Below are 27,025 nucleotides of genomic sequence, written 5' to 3' on the forward strand. Positions count from 1 at the left end.
TCGAGACTGCGCCCACTCTCCGAGGAGCATCTTAATCAGGCCCACTCCACCCACCCTATTCCTGTAACTGCCAAGCATCTACCATAGATAATCCACCTAACCAACACATCTTTGGACACTAAGGGCAATTTAGCTTGGTTAGTCCATCTAACCTGCACATCTTTGGACTGTAAGAGGAAGCCGAGCACCAGAGGAAATCCACACAGACATGGGAAGAATGTATAAACCCCATACAGTCACACAAGGCCGGAATTGAACACAGGTCCCTGATGCTGTGAGGCTGCAGTGCTGACCACTGTACCACATATCTATCATATTATATATTGAATAACTTCATGTTCCTGTGTAGTTGTGAAAATGAAGGTCATTTCAATTGCATGCAAAGAAGAACAAAAATACAGAAGGTTGTTGCAGCCTCATTGTGTACTAAAGTAAATTTTTCCACTTTAAAAAAATCTGTTTCTCCTTCTCACAGACATGATATTCACTGATTATTTAAGCAGCACATTATTCACAAATGCAAACACCAATTCAAGCAGCAATAATGTTAATATCTTCTATCGATAATCTACGTTCCAGCTTTCCTTTTCTCAGTTCCCCATCTAACTACGTTAAAAGTATGCAATAGAATGTTCCTATCCCAGGAATGTTCTTTTACGTACAGTGGATGGTAAAAGAAACAAAAGGGATTATTTGATTCAAACATTCCACATATTATACTCTGGTTAAACATAGAAGATTTAAATTAAAATAACAGCTCTTGACTGTAAAATGTTGAACCTACTAGGTGCGCATTTTAACAAAAAAAAGTGGTACCTTTGACTGAATGAGAAAAACAACCTTTGACTAACAGGCTATACATAATGACTCCATATAGGTACAATAGTGATCAACCTCACCAGTCCAGGTGAGAAAGCCCCCTGAAGACTCCGTGGTGATGTAATTGGATTGGAATCATACTAAAAAAATCTTGCTGAAAACTGCTGTGTTTATTAAGTAACTAGGAGATAAGTGGCTGAGACCATCACATTGAAAGGTGACTTCCTCATCACGCAATGACCTTTAAATAAAAGGTCAAGACAATTTGAGAATTTTAAATACATTTGGAACTTAATTTCAATGGCCAGTATCCACCTTCTGCATTATTCCACGTTCCTCTCTCACATTTAACTCTTATAGAATGGAATCAAACAGCACAGAAGATTGCCAATCAGTTCACTGTGCCTGTGTTGGTTCTTTGAAAGATCAACTGAATTAGTCCCAGCTGGACAAGTTCGGTGAGTGGGCATATCAATGGCAAATGTAGTATAATTTGGGTAAATGTGAGGTTTTTTTACTTTGGAAGCAAAAACAAGGTGGCAGATTACTACCTGAATGGCTGTAAATTGGGAGGGGGGAATGTGCAGCAGAAGCTGTGTACCAGTCATTGAAGGAAAGCATGCAGGTGTAACAGGTGGTAAAGGTGGCAAATGGCATGTTGGCCTTCATTGCGAAAAGTTGCGAGTACAGGAGCAGGGATGTGATGTTGCAATTATTCAGGGCCTTGGTGAGGCTGCACCTAGAGTACTGTACGCAGTTTTGGTCTCCTTTTCTGAGGAAGGATGTTCTTGCTCTCGAGGGAGTGCAGTAAAGGTTTACCAGACTGATTTTGAGGATGGTGGGGCTGATGTTTGAGGAGAGATTGACTAGGTTAGGATTTTTTCCGCTGGAGTTCAGACAAATGAGGGAGGATCTCAAAGACTTATAAAATTCTAACAGGACTAGACAGGGTAGATACAAGGAGAGTATTCCCGATGGTGGGGGAGTCCAGAACCAGGGGTCACAATCTGAGGATTCAGGATAGTCCACTTAGGATGGAAGTGAGGAGGCATTTCTTCACCCAAAGAATGGTGACCTGTGGAATTCATTACCACAGGAAATAGTTGGTGCCAAAATATCGAATGTATTCAAGAAGGGGTTAGATAGAGCACTTGAGGACGAATGGGATCAAAACTTATGGGGAGAAAGCAGGATTAGGCTATTGAATTGGATAATCAGCTATGATTGTAATGAATGATGGAGCAGGCTCAAAAGGGCCAAATGACCTCCTCCAGGCCCTATCTTTTATGTTTCTATGTCTCCTGCTCCATCCCCATAGCCTGAAAACTTCTCCTTTTTAATCACTTGCTTCATTTTATGGGGTGCCCTGGTTCTGATCCAGAATCCTGATGGTTGCCCTGCAGCAATTTAGCTCTAAAAGCAGCATTAATTGCTTCAAGGAAAGACTTTCCTAGAAAGAAGTCCCATCTTAGACATCTGCCAGCGAATTAAATGGTCGATAGTTCCATAGCTCCTGCAGGGAGTAGCAGCCACAACTAGGGCTACAGGCAATTCCATTATGTCATGGAACACAGGTATGTCCAGGGTCAGTGGCCTCAGTAACTGAGGTGAAGGTCTGGGCTCAAGAGGCTGGAGGGAGAGTTAAAAGGATGACCTTGTGTGTGTGCATACGTGTATGCATGTGAGTAGTGGTGGTGGTGGTGGGGGGGTGGTGGCAGCACATTGTGCCTTCAAAAGGGCCCAGGGAACCTCAAAATCCCCGTCTTGCCTGAAACTAGCCCATGCAACCAAAGTTACTGAGCTTCCTGCAACAGCGTGGGCCTATGGGCCTCACCTGCGGCAGGTAAAATACGTCAATAGACCCAAGACAGGATTTTGTGTGCTCGACAGGCTAGTTCCACCCGCCACAATCCATCCCCATGCATCTAACTATCACAGATAAAGTATTCTGAATCATAACTTATTACCTTAAAACATTCAATTTCCCAACACCTTTTTTGAAAATTATATTAAATCTGAGATTCTGAACACCTTCCCTTTCTGATATTTAATCCAACTATCCACACTTGTCAAACATCCATCCAACACCCTTCTTCAACACCAAGCCTTGGCACAGGCTCCTGCTTTTACCCACCACAAATTTTTCCTCCACCTAAAAAAAGATTGGCTAGTATTATACATTATCTTAAACACACAAAAATCACACAATTGCACTATTCCCCTCAGACATGAAGATGATGATGATGATCTTACCAGCAACACCGCAGAGGAACCATTTGGTCTGGACAAGTGAATAGACATATCAGGAAACATTCTGTCAATCCGTGCTATAACATCATCCACGTATCTGGACAAAAAGTAGCAAGAAAAGTACAAAATGGAATCATTTTTTTGAAAATAAACGGATATCCAGCAGTTAAAAATGCGTTATTGCTGGAAATGAAAGAACTACTAGCCATCTGCCTGCCTGGGGTGTGCAATGTCAAGTATGTGCACTCCAGTTGGAAGCAATAACTCTGGGCCATGAAGCGACACAAAGGAACCAAATGCATAACCGTACAAGTTAAATTGTAAGCTGTAGAAATAACAATTATTATGTAGCAAAGAACTTGGGAGACACCTGCAAAGTTTTTGAATCTTTACTCCTAACCCAAGTTTTTTTAGCTGCCATACCTTAAATCAGCTTCATTGGCAAGCCCCATGAGCATATATGCTTCGAAAAGCACCATTAAATTTGGTGAGCTTTCAGTAAAATATCCAAAAATGAACAGAATGACCTTACTAATTATTTCGGTTAGAGAATAAAAGTTGCTGCCATAAGCTCTTTTCCATCAACATTAGGTGATTGCAGTTCTGTAATAGCATGTCATTTTTCAGCTAGTTAGCAAACAGTATGAAGAACTGATGAAACAATATAAGTATTACTGCATATTATGCAAACAATGACATCATAAACTCGTGCATTCAAACAAATGCATGTGCATACAGTAATGTATTACCTAGCCCTTAAAAATGAAAATAATCCAATGCAAATGCCTAGCTGCTTTCCCACCTCGCAACTTTTTGTATACAGGAAGTACAGTATTTTTCTTGTATCTCTTATCAGTATGAGAATTTATCTGAATTAGACGTTCTGGAAGTTCCCAGATTCAAATATTCAGCTAAAGGCTCTTTAAATATCCTGAAAAAAACTTCTAGGACTCCCAGGACATGCGTTGCTTCAAGTATGGTCAGTATTATTCATCACTGAATAAATCACAGACTTTGTTTGAAAGTAATTTGTGACCTCCAAGTTTTTCAGACAACTGCCAAAACTTGCAACTATTGTATTCAGATAAGCTTGGAGCAAGGTTCTAACTGTCACTAACTTGTTTTTAAAACTCTTTATGACAAGTGATTGAAAATGAAAGAATGCCACAATAGACAAACTGGGACAACATATTTTTAGCAAAAGATTGTATGCTCTGAACCAATGAAGTAAGTGGTCAGGCTTTAATACACTTCAACTTTAAGAGCTGAATGAGAATCTGAGACAGTGCTGATGCTGTACAAAATGAAGGGTGCTCCTTTACATCAATTTACTTATTGTGAAACCTGCAGGTGATTTCACTTCACACATCATTCCTCAACCAGGCAGGATACAGCAATGAACTCTCACACAGATGTGAAAACAGATGTACGAATGGTCAGCAGCAGATGTTGGAAAACTGCCTTATCCCCAAATTCTCTCCTTTTCTAAGCAAGTGTCTCAGTCATAGACTCCTAATCTATTAGCATATCATTGGGGGTTGGAAAATTTGTGACAGCTTGTGTTGCCATGCAGCTGTGGCTTAAAATAATACAAGGTGTCAAGCTCTTGAAGCGCTCTGGTCATTGCACTCACAAATTCAAAGTTGTATTGATCAGGACCTGCTGACCTCAGCACTTCTTGTTATTACTTGACAGAATTCCCACTTTATCTTAGCTTTCTGACTGCATACGAACAGAGGTCAGAAGTAACCAATAATAAGCAAAAGTTTAATTTCACATTGATAGAAAATTTAAAATGTGAGATGATAAACTCACGACAAGGATTTAAAGCAAAGCAGACATCCTTTCAGTTGAACTCAAGAGGCTTCACCCAAAGTATTGGTCAAAGGCAACAAAATAAATTTGAGGCAATAGGAAAACAGCAGTAAAAATTAGAATGAAAATCTCAATTGGCAAATTTAATTTAATGACTCATCCTACGTTCCCACGTTTGCTATTTTGAACAGGCTAATGCCAACACAAAGACACAACAACTTGGATTTATATAGTGCATTTAACATAAGCAAACAAGCCAGACAAATTAAACGCTGAGCCAAAGCAGGAGATATTAGGAACAGGGGACAAAAAGATTGGTTGAAGAGGTAGAGAGATTAAGGGAACTAATTTAAAATGTGGGATTAGGTGGCTGAAGCATGGTGGATCAAGCTAGTGGGGTGCAGAAGTGGAAGGATGGAGAACTCTCAGATGGATGAAGAGCTGGGAGAGGTTATGCAGATTGGGAGGGGAAGGCCAGACAAGGACGTAAACAAGGATGAAAATTTAAAAATTTTAGGTAGCTAAGGCCAGGAATCACAACAGCAAGGGCAGGAGTAATAGGTAGTGGGACCTGGTGTTCAACAATGGATGGACTGAGGCAGAAAGTGGAAGGAGGCAGGTTTTGTAACAGAGAAGATATCAACTTGGGGCCGAACACGATATTGAGATTGCAAACAACCTAGCTCATGACGAGACAGAGGCCAGTGATGGGGCTGGAATTGGTGAAGAGGATGTGGAGTTTCCTAAGGGGGCCAAAGATTATATCTTCAATTTTCCTAATGTTTGATATTAGAAATTGCAGTTAACCCAAGGCGAGAGTTTGATATTACAAAAGCAGAGGTGTTGACATAGAACTAAATTTACCAACCAACATGTAAAGTTAGCCCATCGTGCAAGAGGAAGAGGCAAAGTTAAGGAAACCACTTTGGAGCTTTTGAGGTTGTGGTTCAGGAACACAAGCTATTGCTGGAGATGCTCTGGCCATGCTCAGATAGTTAAAACTGCAAGGGCAATCTCACTAAACTGGACAATGAAAAAGGTGGAGATTGGTATGGCCTACCATGTTAAAACCTAAACAGAGATCCAATGGAGAAAAAAATGCCTAGATCACAGTAATGGGGGTATCATTTTTCACTTTGGTAAGGATACCCGAGTCATGTTTTCTTCCATGCTACAGCACTAAAGAGATTCAAACATGGAATTGCATGAAATGTGAACACAGATTAGGGAGACCAGCCCATTAACTGAGTTCTGTCAATTGGTATTTCTATCCCCAAGTAAACTCTACTGTTATTTACTAAGTTTCCTAATCTTTTGATAACATTTCAACTTAATGAAGAGGCAGAGGTCTGTGTGAAGAACTAACTCAGACATTTCTCCAACCAACAATCTTCTTACAGATTAAAAAACAATTATAATTGAGAGAAGTTGGGATAATAGCACTTGATGGGATTATCCCTGATTTCACTAGTCTTTTCTTTAATGTTAATGGCAACATGCCATTTTCACTGTGATAATCTATCTTGGGTTAAACAAGCTACATTCAAATTCATCGTTCAAGATCTAGTACAATATTCTTATGTTTTCTATATTATAATAACTACACAGCAATTTGCACATAAAGCTTGGTCAAAGTCTAAAAATGAAAAGAAGAGAGGTTTGGGGAGGAAGTTCCAGAACTTTAGGCCTTTGCTTACATTTCAAAAGTTCTGTTTCAAAATGCTTGGAATGTCTTAATTTTTATACAGAAGCAGTATATAAATGCAATTTTCTTTTGTGTATTCTGTTGGTTTTTTTTATTTCCCTTTGCTGATTGAGAAATTTACACATAAAAGGAAGTCAAAAGCAAAACTGAACTTTTCAATCCTCAAAGGTTCCAATCAGACTCCGAACCATTAAATGTGCTCATCCACAGGTACAATTGATTTAATTCACCTCATCTCTCATTTACAAACTTCTGCTGTGTTTTACTGAAATAATTAAACTGCTGGAAAAAATATCTGGGACTTTGATGTGTAACTCTGCTCACAATTATTGATCCTAATAATTTTATAGTAAATATTTCTGGGCAGTGAACAAGAACTATTCTTTGCAATTCTCACAAAAATATTAAATGATACTCTAGACTGAATGTTTTTCATATCTTCACTTCCAAGCACAGAGGTGCACACTACAACTTCAAACACAACCTCCCACTTGATCCCTCCCCAAATTATCAAGCAGAATAGCTTGGAATTATTGTCTCAAAAAACAATTAAGGAAAAGCATTTTGTTGTTTATTTATTAGTCACAAATAAGGCTTACTTTAATACTGCAATGAAGTTACTGTGAAATTCGCCTGGTTGCCACACTCCGGCACCTGTTCAGATCAATGCACCTAACCAGCACGTCTTTCGGAATGTGGGAGGACACTGGAGTAGCTAGAGAAAACCCACGCAGACATGGGGAGAACATGCAAACTCCACACAGTGACACAAGCCGGGAATCAAACCCAGATCCTTGGCACTGTAAAGCAATAGTGCTAACCACTGTGCTACTGTGCCGTTACCAACATTAGGGATGTATTTTAGCTAGAAATACAAATTTGGGCATCGATGACATTCATAAAGCATTTTGATTAACAGCCCTGTTGTGAGGGTAAGATTGCCTATTGGCCACTTACATTATCACCACTGCCATGAGTTTAATCTACACACATCAGGCGAGTGAAAAATGGTAAATAATGTTCCAAAATTTTAAGATTTTCTTTAGTGCCCATTAAAGGAGGACACTTCATATGGAACATTTTTGAACTTCCATGACTTAGTGAAAAGTGGAGCTTTACTGGTTCAAGGTCCAGATTCAGAGCAAAGCCAGATTCAAAACAAACCCTTTGATACACTAGCTTGAGGTGGAGATGCTGGCAGTAGACTGGGGTGGGCACAGTAAGTCATCTCACAACACCAAGTTAAAGTCCAAGAGGTTTATTTGGAATCACGAGATGATGAAGGGGCAGTGCTCTGAAAGCTCATGATTCCTAATAAACCTGTTGGACTTTAACCTGCTGTTGTCAGGCTTCTTACTCTGCACTAGTTGACATTCTTCATGTTGCCATCCTAATAACTGGTTGCGGATTCGCAGTTTAATCCCAATTAGTATTAATTTAAAAAGGAACATTATATAAACCACTGTGTTGTAAATGTCTTTGCTGATTTCACACTTAGTGAAAGGTAGGTAGGTAATGCAAACCAATTGTTTTGGGGATTAACCAACAAGGAGTAATTTATTTACACTAAATTTTACAGCAAGGCTGTGGACACTCACCCAGTCATAACTGAATTGAAAACACCCAAAGCTATTTCACATAGAACTCTTGTCAGATGTCAAGAGTTTTATGGCTTACATTGGCTTTTATCTTATTAGTCTGGCTAGGTTTAAACCTGCGTGACAAAAATCAAAGAAACAGCACAAACCCTTCACTCAGTGTCAACTTCTTAAAGATCACATTGTGTTAATTGTATGCAAGTAAAAGGAATACAAAAATGTAATGTAGTGAATAGTTTTACTAGATACTCCATCAAAGCCTTGAAGGTTGAGCTTGGCTAACTTGTGTAATTGATGTTTTTTAAAATATTGGAATTACAAAACTGATGAATAAATAGCCTGTGAAATTAGTCAGGATTAAGTGTTGCTATTAGGTAAAGCATGGTTGAAGGGAGAAGGACACAGGGACCAGAATGTGTAGATGTAATTCAGTCTCCATTTTATTGTCATGCTTTCTATCTATCTGTGTTCTTCTAAAACACTAAAACAGCTGCTGTAATTTGGGAATCAAGTAGTAAATGCAGCAAAGGTATTTCTTTGCAATGCAGGAGACTTGGGAAGGTGCATAATTGAGGAATGACAATGCCACCACTGAAGGCAGGGCCATAACCAAACTGCGACAAATCTATACTAGCAGGAATTGAGAAAAGTTGCTATCCTGAGTAAAGTTTTAATATATTACAGGTATTTAAACTCAGCGACTGAAGGTGACACGGTTCAAAATTGACCTATTAACCAAGGCTGTCTGTAGCATAAAGCTTGCGGGTTCTAGCCTATATTTAGTGGAAAAACAGTGGAAATAAATCAGATTTCCATCCACAAGGCATCACCATGACATGCAACCAGAACGTTTCCAACATTTTTCTACAGCTACAAATGACAATTTTTTAAACCAGTTCATAAGATCATAAAGTCCCTACAGTGCAGAAGGAGGCTATTCAGTCCATCAAGTCTGCACTGACTACAATCCCACCCATGCTTTATTCCCATAACCCCACCTATTTACCCTGTTAGCCCCCCTCCCGACACAACCTAATCTGCACACCTTTGCGGGAGAACATAAGAAATAGGAGCAGGAGTAGGCCATCTAGCCCCTTGAGCCTGCCCTGCCATTCAATAAGATCATGGCTGATCCGAAGTGGCTCAGTTCCACTTTCTCCCCATAACCCTTAATCCCCTTGCCTACCAAAACCCTATCTACCCGCGTCTTGAATATATTTAGCAAAATAGCCTCCACCACTTCAACGGGCAGAGAATTCCAGAGATTCACCACCCTTTGAGTGAAGAAGTTCCTCCTCAACTCCATTCTAAACTGCACCCCCCCCTTATCTTGAGGCTGTGCCCTCTAGTCCTGCTGTCCTTTGAGTGGGAAGAACCTCTCCACCTCTACCCTATCCATCCCCTTCATCATCTTATACGTCTCAATAAGATCTCCCCTCATCCTTCTAAACTCCAACGAGTACAAGCCTAGTCTGTTCAGCCTCTCTTCATAGTTCAACCCCCTCAACTCTGGTATCAGCCTAGTGAACCTTGTCTGCACTCCCTCCAAGGCCAAAATATCCTTGCGCAAGTGCGGCGACCAAAACTGCACACAGTACTCCAGCTGCGGCCTCACCAGTGCCCTGTAAAGTTGCTGCAAGACCTCCCTACTTTTATATTCAATCCCCCTTGCCACGAAGGCCAGCATCCCATTTGCCTTCCTGATCACCTGCTGCACCTGTAGGCTGGGTTTTTGCGACTCATGCACAAGGACCCCCAGGTCCCTCTGCAGCGTAGCATGCTGTAGCTTTCTGCCCTTTAAGTAGTAGTCCCTCCTACTATTATTCCTGCCAAAGTGGATAACCTCATGCTTGCCAACATTGTATTCCATCTGCCAGGTCCTCGCCCACTCACTCAGCCTATCTAGATCCCTCTGCAGACTTTCTACACCCTCCGCATAATTTGCTTTTCCACTTATCTTTGTGTCATCAGCAAATTTCAACACCCTATACTCAGCTCCCTCCTCCAGATCATCTATATAAATGGTAAATAGCTGAGGCCCCAGCACCGATCCCTGGGGCACTCCACTCGTCACCAACCGCCAATCCGAATAGCACCCATTGACACCTACTCTCTGCCTCCTATTTGACAGCCAATTGTCTATCCATGCTAACACCTTACCCCCAACTCCATGCCCCCTAACTTATAACAACCTTTTGTGCGGCACCTTATCAAACGCCTTCTGAACAAAAAAAAACGAGAAACACCACATCCACCGGTTCCCCTCCATCCACCGCACTAGACACATCCTCATAGAATTCCAGACACGACTTCCCCTTAACGAATCCGTGCTGCGTCTGCTCTATCAAATAATTCTTCTCAAGATGCCTCGCTATTTCTTCTTTGATGACGGATTCAAGCATTTTTCCTACAACAGACGTTAAACTAACCGGCCTATAATTCCCTGCTTTTTGCCTGCTACCCTTTTTAAACAGCGGCGTAACATTAGCCGTTTTCCAATCTTCCGACACTTCCCCGGAATCCAGCGAGGTTTGGAAAATAATCACTAAGGCATCCACTATCACCTCCGCCATTTCCTTCAGAACCCTGGGATGCATTCCATCCGGTCCTGGGGACTTGTCCACCATCAGTCCCACTAGTCTGTCAAGCACACCTCTCTAGTGACAATGATCTCATTCAGGCCCTCAACTCCTACCATTCTTCTATCGTTAATACCCGGCAAACTATTTGCGTCCGTGAAGACCGAAGCAAAAAACTTACTCAAGGCCTCAGCCATTTCCTCATCCCCCACCACTAAATCCCCCCTCTCATCCTCTAAGGGTCCAACATTCACTCTAGCCAGCCTCCTCCTCTTTATATATTTATAAAGACTCTTACTATCCTTTTTTATATTTAGCGCTAGTTTAGCTTCATAGTCTATCCTTCCTTTCTTTATCAACTTCTTTGTCATTCTTTGTTGATTTTTAAACCTCTCCCAATCCTCCACTTGCCCACTACTTTTAGCCACTCTAAACGCATCAGCTTTTAATTTAATACTCTCCTTTATCTCCTTCGTTAACCACGGCTGATTATCCCTTCTCCTACGATCTTTCTTTACCATCGGAATAAATTTCTGCTGAGCACCAAGAAAGATCTCCTTAAAGATCCTCCACTGTTCCTCAGCAGTCCTACCAACCAATCTGCGCCCCCAATCTACATTTGCCAATTCCTCTTGCATCCTATCGTACTCCCCTCTGTTCGAGCAGAGGACACAGGTCCGGGATCCTACTTTCTCATCCTCCATCTGCATCAAAAACTCCACCATACAATGATCACTCTTCCCAAGAGGACCCCTCACAACAAGGTCCCTAATTCTACCTGCCTCAATACATAACACCAGATCTAAGATAGGAAACCGGAGCACCCAGAGGAAAGCCACGCAGACACAGGGGTGAATGTGCAAACTCCACACAGACACTGACCCAAGCCAGGAATCAAATCTGGGTCCCTGGCACTGTGAGGCAGCAGTGCTTACCACTGTGCCACCGTGCCATTCAAATCTCACAGACAAAAATAAAGCACTGGAAATACTTAGCAGATCTGGCAACATCTGTGGAGTGAAAAACAGAGTTAACGTTTAGAATGGAATACGACTTTTCTTCAGACCTATTGTATCTTGTATTTTTCTGTTTGTATTTAAAATTTAAAACTTGTGCAGTATTCTACTTTTATTTCAGTGTGATTTAACATCTCCACTTGTAATTTTGCTACCTTTAGTTATCTAGGTTTATATTACATAGCTAGTTGTAACGTACTGCTGTAATCAGCAATCTGTAAACTGTCTGTGCTGTTATATGCTCTGTCTGAGGCCAGAACTCTCCATTTGTCTGACGAAGGGGCAAACCCCAAAAGCTTGCGAGTTTACTATCAAATAAATCGGTTGGACTTAAACCTGGTGTCGTCAGACTTCTTACTGTGTATACTGCATACACAGTCAAAACAAATTCTAAGTTGGTCAGTGAGTATGTTTAACTACTTAGCCGTGTTATGATTTTGGACTTTGCTATCAAACAGTCTCCTTAGTTGAACATTAGCAAATGCTACATTCTCTATAATGTGCATAGAACTGCTACAACAGATCCTGCACAAGAACATGGCTCAAATACATTTCACAATAAAATAGAAGCACAATATCATCACACAAGGTATAATTCTTAACTCCTAGCTATCTCTAGTAGTTCCAATTTAAGCAACATTCCTCATAGACCTAAACTCCTCTTCAGATTCTTTTAGCTAAAAGCAAAGGTTTATGTGGGTTGCTAGTCTTCCAGCCTTTTATCACCTGAACAGAGACACAGGGCAGGATTTTCCATTTTCCACATTTGTTCCAAAGCTGGAAATATAGTTAAGACAGTAAAAATTCAGCCCAACGAGAGACACCTGTCTTTTGTTTCTCAGACAGCAGCCTTCAGAGGAAGACCTGCCTTGAGACAGCAGAATTCCAGAGAGAGACTAGTTTTCACACAGCAGAGCACGAGAGAAAGAAAGAGAGACAGAGAGAGAGAGAGATATGGAGGGGAATGACACACACAAGAGAAAACACCTCTTGCTTTTTGCAGACCTCAGGACAGAGATACTTATCTTCTAACAGATCCCAGACATCAGTTTCCAGAGAGAGAGAAAGAGCTGTTCTTTTCAAATTTAAACAGCAACTGCCTACTTGTCTCTGTAAACCTAGCTTTGCCCAGTCACCTGACTTTCTTTCACTTGTCAATCAACCTAATTAAACCCCAGGGTACAATCCTAAAAATAACAAAACTGTATGAACTCAGATTAAAACAAACATCCTGAGAATTAGGGGCAACTATTCTTCTGCATGCTCAGCATGTCGACATGCATGTTTGTCGACAACTAGAGCCGAAGTATAAAACATTCCCCTCACAATAAACATGACAAATACATTTATTAAAGGCACAGTATCCTCACATTGTGACAATTAGAAGACCTAGATTCCACTGCAGCTCAGAATTCTGCAGTTGCTCTCCATTCAAGTAATACTCTGCTTTTTTATTATCCCGCCAAAGTGAACATCTTCACATTTTCCTACATTATACTCTGCCAGATTTTTGCCTAGCCATTCAACCTATATATGTCCACCTGCTGCCTCATGTCCTCTTCACAACATCCTTTTCCTATGAACCTTTGTATCATCTGCAAATTTAGCTGCCATTTATTTGCTCTCCTCAACTAAGTCATTGATATAAATTGTAACAAGTTGAGATCCAAGCACAGACTCTTGCAGGACTCCACTCACCACATTCTGCAAATCAGAAAAATATCCTTTAATGCAAGCTCTGTTTACTGCCAGCTAACCAATCTTCTATCCTTGCTAACATGTTACCCTTTCCACCACGAGCCTTTATTTTCCGCAATAATCTTTGATGTGTCACCTTATCAAGGGTTATCAAATGCCTTCTGGAAATCCAAACACAATATGTCTATAGGTTTCCTTTACACACAGTGCATGTTAATCTTTCAAAAGAACTCCAACAAATTCATTGATTTCCCTTCCACCAAATCATGCTGATTCTTCTCAATCTAACTTGAGTGGATTGTCCAGCTATAAACTCCTTATTGAGTGATTCCAACACCATCCCCACAACAGATATCAAGCTAACTGGCCTATAGTTTCCTGTTTTTACCTCCTTCCATTTACGAAGGAGGAGGATTTATTTTTGCTACTTTCCAGAATCTAGCAAAAATTAACTGCAGTGCAACTACTCTCTCATTAGCCATCTCTTTTAAGGTCTTTGGTTGAAGTCCCATCAGGATCAGAGACTTATCAGCACTCTGCTCCATCAGTTTGTTCAGTAGCGCTTCCCTAATTATTGTAATTTCACCAATTTCCTCTCTCCCTTCAAACTCCTGACTTCCAGCTATTACTGGAATGTTTTTTCCATCTTCTATAGTGAAAACAGAAGTAAAAAGCTTGTTCGTTTATTACCTACTATTAACTCCCCATTGTCATTCTTTAGAGGACCAATGTTCTGTTATAAAATATTTAAGACGTGGGTTGATAGGTTTTTGATAGGCAAGGGGATTAAGGGTTATGGGGAGAGGGCGGGAAGGTGGAACTGAGCCACGACAGATCAGCCATGATCTTATTGAATGGCGGGGCAGGCTCGAAGGGCTAGATGGCTTACTCCTGCTCCTATTTCTTATGTTCTTATGTTCTAAAACAAAGGATGGTGGCACAAAGACACAAGATATTAGGTTAGGTGACAGAGTTTAGCCAAACAGCCAGGTTTTTTAAGAAGCATTTTAAAAAGAACAATGAGGTAGAGAAGCGGCAAGATGTAGGAATGGAATTCCAAAGCTTGGACAGAAGCAATTGAAGACATAGCCACCAATGGTACAGCAATTAATATTCGGAATGCCGAAGTGGACAGAAATCAGAGTGCAGATGTCACAGAGGGTTGCAGGTTTGGAGATTAGCGAGGTAGATTATTTTGGGTGATAGGTCATCTTGAAAGGATGATCAAGGAAGGGGCAAGGTCAAGGACGGATTTGAAAACAAGGATGAGGATTTTAAAATCAAAGTGTTGTTTGTGTAGGAGTCAATGTAGTCAGCCAGCACAGTGATAGAATAACCTGGACTAGCTGCATGCTAAGACATGGGCAAAGATTTTGATGACTAAGTTTATGGAAAGAAAAACATGGCAAACAGCCAAGAGTGTAGTGAAATAGTCAAAATTAGAGCCAATAAAGGCATTTAAGTTACCATGAAATGAACCAGCGCCATAAAAATGCACAGCATTTACCATATGGCACAGAATCATCCTCATCCTAGGTATAGCTTACAGGTCTCATCAGAGGATACAACAGTTCAGAAACTGCTACCCTGATTAAGCATTGGAGGAAAAGGAAGACTGCCTCTGATGTGCCAAGTCACCTACACGATGGGTGTATTCCATCAGAAAATTTACCCTCATACTATATTCCCAGACTCAGTATTCTCTTTTAGCCACTGGGTGTAAATGTAATTTCTAAAAGGTATTACTGAAGAATGCACTTCCTTTCAAGATGATCTATCACCCAAAATAATTTAGTTCAATGGCATCTTGGTATTAATGCTGTCTGATCTAACTTTCAATGAGGTAAAGTCTATAAGAAAGAAGTTTAGTGATGTTGTGCGCTAGTGTTGTTCAAAGAATGAACTCCCTAAATTAGTTATCTGCTGAGATTTTACCTTGTCTGCATATATTTAACCTTTAGGCACCGACTTTCATCTATTCATGATGGCTTGTCTCTTCATGTTCATTCCTCAAACAGATCTATCAAAATGCTGGGAGCCGCAATGAGCATTTTACATTCTCTTTCCAGTCTACATCTTTCAGAATATCCCCCTCTGTTGAGCCTGCCACCGCTGGAGTTTTTTTTGGGAAAAAAACATGATTTAATATTAAGTCATAACTCAAAATCAAAGAAACTCTTTCAAGCTGCTGTAACCTTCCCAATAATTCCCTGCAGCTTTTTAAAAATTCAGATTGCCATCTATGAGCTAAACTGAAGCTTCAATGTTATGAAGTTTTATCGTCACTCTGATTATCTAATTATTTATTTACTTCTATTCTTTCATTGGACATGGGTATTGCTGACAAAGCCAGCAGTTAATTACCATCCCCAACTGCTATAGAAGAGGTGATGGTGAGTCATTTTGAGTACAACTTGATACAGTAGCTTGCTAGGCCATTTCAAGGAGAGTTGAGTCAATTATATTGCTGTGGGTCTAGGGTCACTTATAGACCGAAGGACATCAGGGGTCCAGATGAGTTTTTATGACAATCATTATCACCATTATTAATTATAAAACTGACCATAAAAAGTGTCAGGTGGTCATAAAGGTTCAACTCGTATTTGAGCAAAAGGACGTTCTTACCTCTATCTGGTTCGTCCTACGTATCTCAAGACAAGGGGCAACACATAGCACAATGGCTAGCACTGCTGTCGCACAGTGCCAGATACCCAGGTTCAATTCCTGCCTTGGGTGACTGTCAATGTGCCGTTTGCACATTCTCCCATGTTTGCTTGGGTTTCTTCCAGGTGTTACGGTTTCCACTCACAGTCCTAACAGATGTGCTGTTAGGTGGATTGACTGTGCTAAATTGTTTCTTGGTGTCCAAAGACATATACGTTAGGTGATTAGCCATGGTAAATGCATGAGGTTATAGAGATAGAGTAGAGGAAGTGGGCCATGAGTAAGATACTCTTTTGGAGAGTTGGAGCAGACTCAGTGGGGTGAATGGTCTCCTGAACTGTAGGGATTCTATGGCTTCTAACAAGGAATGGGCACTAAGTGCTTACTTACCAACATCTCCCATTCCTCAGGTTACCAAAGTTGTTGAAGTTTCAGCATTTGAAGCCAGTGATCACTACCTGCCTTTACTGGTCAGCAAGTTTTCCGTCAATGTGGGTAAGATTGGGGCAAGACAAAGGTAGCCTATCAGCCACCTCACAATAGAACAATTTGGCTGTTTTTAAACAGACATGTTGGTCAAATTTTCATTTACTTTTAATAGATGAAAATTAGTTGAACTGTTAAAATAGCTTGCAATAATCAGTTGGTAATGCATCCACATCACCAATTAGAATAGCCACAAAATTAGAGCTAAAAAGTGATTTGTTCGTTAAAAAAATGATGGGGTTCAAAAAGTGTCAGAACCTGTACTAGTGCTTCTGGAGTGAAGGTTTAATTCAAGCCCATAAGGCTTCAGTTCCACAACAAAAATATCTTACACAAAATAATCATAAACAAGCAAGAATGAAAGCTCACAGTGGTATGCTTCTGAGGCCAAAGGCAAGATTCACTTCTGAACAATACTCTCACTGGGTAATCTCTTCAACGATGTGGAGATGCCAGCGTTGGACTGGGGTGGGCACAGTAAGAAGTCTCACAACACCAGGTTAAAGTCCAACAGGTTTATTTGGCAGCACAAGCTTTCTGAATCTCAGGCTCCTTCTTCAGGTGAGTGAACACAACTCCTCACTCACCTGAAGAAGGAACCTGAGATTCCGAAAGCTTGTGCTGCCAAATAAACCTACTGGACTTTAACCTGATGTTGTGAGACTTCTTACTAATCTCTTCAACCTCAGAGGAACACAGGCACTAACCTTTCATTGTGCTTCAAAAAGATTTCATTAGCTTCATAAATAAATGTCTATGCAGGAGTGCGCCATTTCTAATGTGTAAAACATTGTCAAGTCTTTGTTAGTTGAATAATCATCACACATCTAATTTATAGCTCAGATTTTGTAACAGAATCTCACATGAAGTGTGCAGTCCACTGCAAATCAGCAAATCCAAAATTCAAACACCAGCCTGGCCTGACTAGTGTATTCATGTCACAAGTAGGCTTACATTAACACTGTAATGAGGTTACTGTGAAAATTCCCCAGACACCACATTCTGACACCTGTTCAGATACACTGAGGGAGAACTTAGCATGGCTAATGCACCTAATCAGCATGTCTTTTGGACGGTGGGAAGAAACCGGAGGGCCCAGAGGAAACCCATGCAGACACTTGGAGAACATTGTCACACTGGTCACAGACAGTGACCCAAGCCAGGAATTGAACCGGGATCCGTGACATAAGAGACACTATGAGGCAGCAGTGATAACCATTGTGCCACCAATATCAAATACGAATAAAATTTTGAAGCATACAGTTTTGCATTTTTCATGTACTAGGACCTAACACCAGAGTAAACCCAATCAATGCCTTGAACAAAATAATATACATTTCAAACAACTAATGCTGCTGTGTACAAGGACTGGATAACAATTCAACATAGAAAACATATTCAACTTCCAAGGACAGCAGAAATTACAAAAGCATAACTCAAGGGATTGAGATAATTTAACCCCCAACTAAACTGGTCCTAAACCCACTCCCTGCAATTAACCCTGCTTAAAAACATCTGTACTACCAAAATATATGCATGCTGATGGGGCAACAGTGGTGCCAAAACTGTAATCAATTGAAGAGCATCGCAATATTAAACAGACATGAATAGAGAACACGTCCATGTGGATATAATTAAGACAATTTACTGGTAATCAAGACTGCAAATTTATATTATACAGCAGATATCACAAAGTGAGTAAATTATGCAGAACTTCACTTCATAGTAATCCATGATGATCAGCATTTATGACTAAAAGCTTAACTGTTCTTAAAATTAGAGGTTGCAAAGCCATTACTGAAAATACAAGTAGATTTTAAATGCACTCAGCACCACAATTTGGAACAGGTTGCTACAAGTTTCATGCAATGTTGCAACTAGTCATTCAACCAACACTAATTAACAATGTTTAATACAAGAGAGCTAGGTGCCAAATCTTTAAGCAAACAGCATATTTGGGATGGAAAGTGTACCATGTGCGAATGGAGATTAAAGACTTTCACACTTCTTGACAATTCCCTCTGCTCCTGTTCTCTTGGTAACAGCTGAACAGTTGGCGACAGTTTCAGGAAGGAAAAGAAAAACACTTGGCGCCTGCCCCACGGGCATGATTCAAAAGTTCTGGTTTGTGAAGAAAATCCCCCATACATTAAAAACCTGTCATTCTCCTTAGTCTGCTGTCACAGGAAAATTTACTCCTTAATTAAAGGAAATTGCATTCCCAGTTGGAATTATGCTTATACCCTCTTCAGTTCATTTTGTTAGTAATATTACATGGCAGCTGCAAAATACCAATCAAATACACAGTCGAAAAGTTAAAATCACGATCTTCAATCCACACTTGCCATTCTTGGGGATGACGGCAGCAGCTCAAGATTCAGTGAAACCCAGGAAGGAATGATCACAACTTCAACTGATCACAACAGGCTTATGGTGCTGGGGACTAGGTACAGAGGAGATGTCAGGGGTAAGATTTTCACTCAGAGCATGTGAGTGAGTGGAATCGGCTGCCGTCGGTGGTGGTGGAGGCGAACTCGCTGGGGTCTTTTAAGAGAGACTTCTGGATGAGTACATGGGATTTAATGGGATTGAGGGTTATAGATGGGCCTGGTAGGTAGGGATATGATCGGCGCAACTTGTGGGCCGAAGGGCCTGTTTGTGCTGTAGTGTTCTATGTTCTAATTTCTGATTCTGCCACCCTTTGCCAGTGACAATCAGGCTCACAGCCATTTTGAGCATGGACCTGATTTAAATACATTTAAATACATTGACATGTCATTTACCCACCCGCCTTGCCATGTATTGACCTCCCTGCTGTGTTTACAGCAGGTTAACCCAAAACTCTATGGGTGGGTGTGACATGGTTACCAGCAATGACTCTTTTTTGTGGCAGCGTGTGGTAAGATCTGGACAGAGACAGCTTTTTTCTCACCGGAACCAACACACTGCCATTTTTTGGTAAGATTTCACCCTATAAGACAGTGTGAGAAATTATGTTTGAAAATTAACTACTGGATGCAACACCAACATTTTAGAGGTGTCTACATTCAAATAAGTTTTTAAAAATTCATTCATGGGGATGTGGACATCACCGATGAGGCCAGCATTTGTTGCCCATTCTTTGTTGCCCTTGAACTGTCTCACTAGGCCATTTCAGAGGACAGTTAAGAGTCAACCACATTTGATGTGGCTGTGGAGTCACACGTAGGCCAGGCTGGGTAAGGGAGGCAGATTTCCTTCCCTAAAGGACATCAGTGAACGAGATAGATTTTTACGACAACTGACAATAGTTTCATGATCATCAGTAGACTTAGATTTTTATTGAATTCAAATTTCACCATCTGTTGTGATGGGATTTGAACCCGAGTCCCAAGATCCTGGATCTCTAGATTGGTAGTCCAGTGACAATACCATTACACCACTGCCTTCCTCTAAATTAATTTCTAAGAGACTGAATGATAGATTTGTCTTAAGTAATGATATCAAGGGAGATTTCGAAATCATAGAAACCCTACAGTACAGGAAGAGGCCAATTGGCCCATCGAGTCTGCACCAACCACAATCCCACCCAGGCCCTACCCCCACATCCCTACATATCTACCAACTAATCCCTCTAACCTATGCATCTCAGGATGCTAAGGGCAATTTTAGCATGGCCAATCAACCTAATCCACATATCTTTGGACTGTGGGAGGAAATCCATGCAGACATGAGGAGGAGAATGTGCAAACTCCATGCAGACAGTGACCCAAGCCGGGAATTAAACCCAGGTCCCAGGAGCTGTGAAGCAGCAGTACTAACCACTGTGCTACCATACCGCCCCAAAAGCAGGTAAAATTTAAAGCAGGTAAAAAGATGCTAATCAGCCATGATCAAATTGAATGGTGAAGAAACTGAGGAGGTTTCAGTAAAAACATTAAAATATATTTAAAATCAGGCTCACACCCAGTGACAGGGAAGATATAGCTTCTAGTCAGGATGGTGAGATGCTTGGAGGCAAAATTACAGGTGATGGTGTTCCCATAGAATCCCTACAGTGCAGGAGGCCATTTGGCCCATCAAATCTGCACCCACAATTCCACCCAGGCCCTATCCCCCTAACCCCACATATTTGTCCTGCTAATCCCTCTAACTTATGCATCTTAGGACATTAAGGGGCAACTTAGCATGGCATGGCCAATCAACCTAACCTGCACATTTTTGGACTGTGGAAGGAAACCACAGCACCCCGAGGAAACTCATGCTGACACAGGGAGAATGTGCAAATTCCACACAGACAGTGATCCAATCCGGGAATTGAACCTGGTTCCCTCGCACCATGAAGCAGCAGTGCTAACTACTGTGCCGTCCCTTGTCATTCTGAAATATAGCGGTAGCGGGCTTGGAAAGTGCTAAGGAACCTTGGTGAGATCTTGCATAACATTTTGTAGATAGTACATGCTGTTGCCTTTGTTTGCCAGTGGTGGGGAGAATGGAATGGAATGGATGCCAATCAAGTGAGCTGCTTTGTCCTGGTCTCTAAGTTTATTGAAAGTTCTCTCACAAATGCATTTTTAAAGAATCAAATTAAATAACTTCTCTTGGACAGACAAGCATTTCTGATCCTAAAATGGCTGAAGAAAATTGGAAAATTACAGCAAATGTCCAGCGAGGAACCATTAATTCATAATAATCCTTCATTGATCAGAAACCAAAAGATGCCAAAACAAAATATACAAATAAATCAATGCTGTATTCATATTCCTTAAACTATCCAGCCAGTTTCACTGAAATGCCCTGTGGCAGTCTACCAGTCTGATGTAAATAACTCAAGAGGCCTCAGAATTGCGGCCACTGGCATGGTTGGCTGACCAAGACTGGTTGATTGGGTAAAGGTCCTGAACGAGTGGAAGTTTCTTTCAGCAGAACATTGCCCGAACCATTAGTAGGGCAACACAGTGGCCCAATGTTTCGCACCGCTGCCTCACAGTGCCAGGGACTCGGGTTCGATTCCTGGCTTAGTTCTCTGTCTGTATGGAATTTGCACGTTCTCCCTGTCTCTGCATGGGTTTCCTCCCACAGTTGAAAGATGGTGTGGGTTAGGTGAATTGGCCATGCTAAATTGCCCCTTAGTGTCGGGGGACTAGCTAGGTAAATGGATGGGGGGTTTATAAAGGTAGGACCTGGGTAGGATTGTGGTCAGTGCAGAACTCAATGAGCAAAATGGCTTTCTTCTGTACTGTAGGGTTCAACCCCCCACCCCACAAACACCCACACAATCCCTCAGAAGAAAAGGTTATAGGCCACTTAAAATGACCACATATGCTGAAGTTAAATCCTATATGGTCAGAAGAGAAATTGACAGCCTCTGACATTTGAAGTTTCTTTTTTATTTTTAAAAAGCACAGGTTTACAGGCACAAAAAGTCCTGAATATACTCTAATTTTTTTTCAAAGAATTTTAACTTTAATTTTTTTTTAAAGAATTGTTTTTTAAAATAAGGAATAGTAAAACAAATGGTAAATAGGGGATCATAAACCTACAAATGTAAAAATCAAGATTGAAATCCCCAAACTTATGTAGGGATTTTGAATCCTTCTGCAACTAAAGGAAAGTTTACACTTTATAAGAATAAACAAAGTTCTGGATTAGAACCATTCTTATTTGTTTCCTGTTTAGAAATGTTCTGAAATTAAGGTGTTATTTACTAGCTCTCCCATTTTAAAAATTCCCTCCTCAGTAATGGCATAATCACAACAGGGAGAAGTTAAACCTCATAACAAATGGATTCCATTTGTGTCCTTATTCGTTAAATGGCAAATCAAGACTTCAAACCTTTTAAAATAAATGGGCCTCAACTGTTTCCAGTATAAAAACCAAAAAAAAAGAAATTGCATCTCTCTTGTGATTCCATTTTGGTTATATGAGGTCCATTTTCTGCAGGGCTTTCAAGTTAGTTTGCAATGCTATCTTTGTCTTCATCTATAGTATTACATTCTTGCCCACGTCAGACAATTGACAGAAGTGTTTTCTGCATTTATAATATAAAATGACTACACATCTATAGTGTTACATTCTTGCCCACTTCAGACAATTGACAGAAGTGCCTTCTGCATTTATAATACAAAATGTCAAATTCTGGAGACTGTGCTCAACAACCTCAATAATTTAGGCAAGATTTTTAATCAACATAAACATCTTGTCTGCACTGACTCGCCAAATGAGCAATTCCTTTAGTGCCATTTTCCTGCCTTCTCTCCATTTGTCTGCACATTCTTTGTTTTCAGTTAACTGTAATTCCTTTTTGAATCTGCCTCCACCTCACTGAGTATTCAGCACTTTGTTACCCAATATTTCCTTAGCATAAAAAGTGGCGAGTCCTTAATATTCCACAGAATGGATTATCACTTCCTATTGTTATTCCTTTAGCATCTAACCCTTTTGAAACCAGATTAAAAAATCTCAGTTTGCAATTAATTAATTTTGATTAGAATCTATTCCAAATACTTTGCAAGTAAAACATTTATCTTTAATTCTGGTCAAGAGTTGTATTATGTCCTTTAGACTTGCAATCATAGCTTAAATTAAACAAAATATTTGAGGGTTTTGAATACAAGTAATAATAGGGATCAATTGAACTTTCAGATTTTCCCTTGTGCAAGAAACCCCTACATTCACATTGCTCCAAAAAAAAAACCAGAAAACTGCAGAAAATATTCAAACACGTTTATTTCTCGTTGCAATCAATTTGCCATTGAGATGGAACTTACCATTGATGACAAATATGTGAACAAGACTGCATTTGTTTGGACACTTTCAGTCAATCAATGGATGATAATCAGACCTCTCTCTATTTCCTTATCCATCTTTGTCAGTTACTATCAGTCTACTATGTACAAATTTCACATTTCTGCATTAATATACAGTATAATAAACCTTTGTGAAATCCTATTCATCATTCATTGGCTCACCATTTGTCAATATTCTTTTAAATTTTCTTCATACTCATCACTGATGCAAGTAGGTGTCCTATTCTAACTGTTCATGGACAATGTCATAAGTATTGCATCCAGATTAAATCTGCAGGTATTGGTCACTATAATCAGTCACTGGTTCCTCATATGACCACTGATGACCAAATTACTTACTCATCATTAATTCCATGTGTCTTTACCATATTCAGGAGCCTTAGACACAACCACATCATCTGGACATCAGTGTTGCAATTAGAATTTTAGTGAAATGTAAATTATGGTGTGTAAATTATTAATATTATTTTCACATGACCAACTGAAAACTTCCAACAGTACAATTATAGATTACATCCTTCTAAAGATAGGTTGTGTCTGGACAGAGTTTTTGACTTGTTTTTGGTGCCACTGTTGCATAATGGTAAGCACTGCTGCATCATAGCCCCAGGGACCCAGATTTGATTCCCAGCTTGGGTCACTGTCTGTGTGGAGTTTGCACATTTTCACTGTGTCTGTGTGCGTTTCCTCCAGGTGTTCCTGTTCTTTCCCACAGTCCAAAAGATGTGCAGGTTATGTGGACTGACCATTGCCCCTTAGTGTCAAAGAGACTAGCTAGGGTAAATGTATGGGGTTGTGGGGATAGGGCCTGGGTGGGATTATGGTTGGTGCAGACCTGATAGGCCAAATTCTGTACTGTAGGATTGTATGATTCTAAGATATGGGTTTTAGATCTGCTAGCAATAAGTCTAGCAACAGCATTTCATCATTCATTCATTAATTCAATCCTCTCCTTAAATATATAGTAGATTTGTAAGTCAGTTTCTCATGAAACTATCCTCGTCATCTTTTGCAAATCCCGTGTTATTTAATTAAATATTATTATTAGGTGTTCTTTAAACTTTTCTCAAATTTCTTTCCTCCTGAAGTTGGTCTGAATCACATTTGCTTTTTTGATAAGATACTCAAGTTTTGCACTGGTCATGATTACGGAGAGCCAAGCAGCAAGCTGTCCTTTTTTATTATGATCAGAGCATGAGTAACTGGAGGTAAGCAAGAGGCTGTCAGCATGGTGGTAGCATGTGTGTTTTGGCCAACTCTGCTTTAGTGTGCATTTCTTCAATGTGATGGTAAAGAAGCAAATTCAGCACAAGATTTGTGCTCTGATGTTTTTTTAAAACATGAAGGAAAATAGATCTATTACCATCCCAAAAGAAGAGTTCACACATGAGAAATTTCATCAGATTAATTCAGAAATACATTTTTTAAATCTTTCAAGAAACCTGAAGGAATAAGATCCTCCATTTGTTATAGTCAATTTTCAACATCAGTAATTGATTCACAATCAAAAACAAACAATATGTCATTAAAAGGATTTTTACATTTGTATTTACTATCCTGGAATATCTGTGGGATAGGGGAATTGGTAGAGTTTAGCTTGTATCGCACAAATGCTACAACTTAGTGACATTCAATGCACGTCAATGGTGAGACACAGTTCTGAGAGACGTTTCACAGACAATGAAGTAACATGATTCGAACAAAAACTTTGATATACAGTATTTGTACCTGACTCTTGCCTGAAGTTGCTGCACCAGTTGTGCACAAATACCACTACCTCACCATTACGTTGATGGCAAAATCTGGCTTGCTGTCTTATTGTGATGATCCTTCCCTCATGCTATCGTGGAAATCAAAAAGTTCAGATTTAAGTTTCATAGTTTGGAAGTTAAATTGTGCAGAAGTTAAGAAGTATTCAAATTAAAAACTCATGCTTTCTCTGTACAGTGGTGGAACATGTTCATCAGCTTACTGACCTTCAAAAAGGGGCCAGTTTCTGCTATTTCTTCACAAGTCCCCATAACATTTTCCTTTCTCGGTCTCCCCCAGAGGGTGAAGACCACCAGATTTTTCTTCATAACAAATACCAAAGGCAAGATATGAGGGTATGCTATGCAAATGAAGAATTAGCAGGCATCAATTTTTTTATTGACTAAGAAAGGGTAAAAGGCCAGGATTTAATTGGCAAATACATATGTCAATGAAAGATGCGAAAAATCTCTTGTTCCTGATTTGCTGTAATTGACAATAACTGCTAAGCTATTTCTCTGTAACCTCAGAACTGCTCCGGTCATCTGGCTGTTGAGAGTTCTCCTTGTACACAAGTAATTAAAGACCTTGCATTGGATGCATGGTATCCAGCACTATTTGTGTTAAGAGTCGACTGAGTGTGCCTTTAGATTGCTGACACTCAAGTGAATGCTGACACTATAATTTAATCACATATTGGGCAGTTAGGGCTCCAGATTGATGGGGATGTGGAGTTCTCAAACCATCCAAAGTATTAATCACTCACAAGAACTGTATGTAGTGTATACAACATAAATGATTTTCCAATCTGAGAAAAACAAGTCAAATTACTGATGAACATGCAGTGCCCTCTGGTTGCTCTGCTTGACTACTTTCATTGAACCTGTTGAAGGAAATGTAGTGGATTGTATACACATTTGGGGTGGCACGGTGGCACAGGGGTTAGCACTGCTGCCTCACAGCACCAGGGACCTGAGTTCAATTCCGGCCTCAGGGACTTTGTATAGAGTCTGCATGTTCTCCCAGTGTCCGTGTGGGTTTCCTTCCACAGTCCAAAGATGTGTGGGTTAGGTGGATTGGCTGTACTAAAATTGCTCCGTAGTGTCAGGTGGACTAAAATAAATGCACGGAGTTATGGAGGTATGGGGTGGAATTGTGGTCACCTACAGCAGACTTGATGGGCTGAATGGCCTCCTTCTGCACTGTAGGATTCTATGATTCTCAGATGGTGGTTGATAATGAGCTGTATAAAAGACTTGCTGCAAAAATTAATATACATGCTTTAAAGGGAGAAAAACCAGATGCAAAAAGTTTGGATCAGCAGCACGAGAATACTGGCGCCCCAAGAGACGTGTTTCCATTGACATACATTAGCTTTGACACAACATATATGATCTCAGTTGACGTTATCACTGGATAAGTCAGATCCCAGGATGGTTCCTGGCTTGACAGCTTTTATATTTTTGCTTAAATATTATTTTATTATATTATTTGGGCGCCACAGTGGTTAGCACTGCTGCCTCACAGTGCCAAGGGCCTGGGTTCAATTCCAGCCTCAGGTGACTAACTGTGTGGAGTCTGCACGTTCTCCCCGTGTCTGCATGAGTTTCCTCCAGGTTTCTTCCCACAGTCCGAAAGACGTGCTGGTTGGGCGGATTGGCCATGCTCAATCCTCTGTGTATCTGAACAGGCACTGGAATGTGGTGGCTTGGGGGTTTTCACAGCAACTTCATTGCGCTGTTAATGTAAGCCTACTTCTGACTAATAAATAAACTTGAACTTTTAAAAAATGTTTGTGTCTCTCAGGACTGCCAATTGAACAAACTTAACAAAATAATAAAACATTTATGAAACAAGA

The 27,025-nt window shown here is 40.3% G+C and overlaps 1 protein-coding gene across 1 annotated transcript in view; it reads right to left on the reverse strand.

The window, feature by feature from the left end:
• med27 (mediator complex subunit 27) overlaps positions 1 to 27,025 on the reverse strand; it is a 273,176-nt gene that overhangs the window by 105,557 nt on the left and 140,594 nt on the right. Inside the window, exon 4 of the mRNA XM_080212045.1 lies at positions 3,073 to 3,166. Within this exon, the coding sequence (XP_080068171.1) occupies positions 3,073 to 3,166 (94 nt within the window). The remainder of the gene's footprint in view (positions 1 to 3,072; positions 3,167 to 27,025) is intronic.

The sequence above is a fragment of the Carcharhinus amblyrhynchos genome, chromosome 25 (genome assembly GCF_965287045.1).
Source record: "Carcharhinus amblyrhynchos chromosome 25, sCarAmb.v2.hapA, whole genome shotgun sequence".
In the NCBI taxonomy this organism is placed as follows: Eukaryota; Metazoa; Chordata; class Chondrichthyes; order Carcharhiniformes; family Carcharhinidae; genus Carcharhinus; species Carcharhinus amblyrhynchos.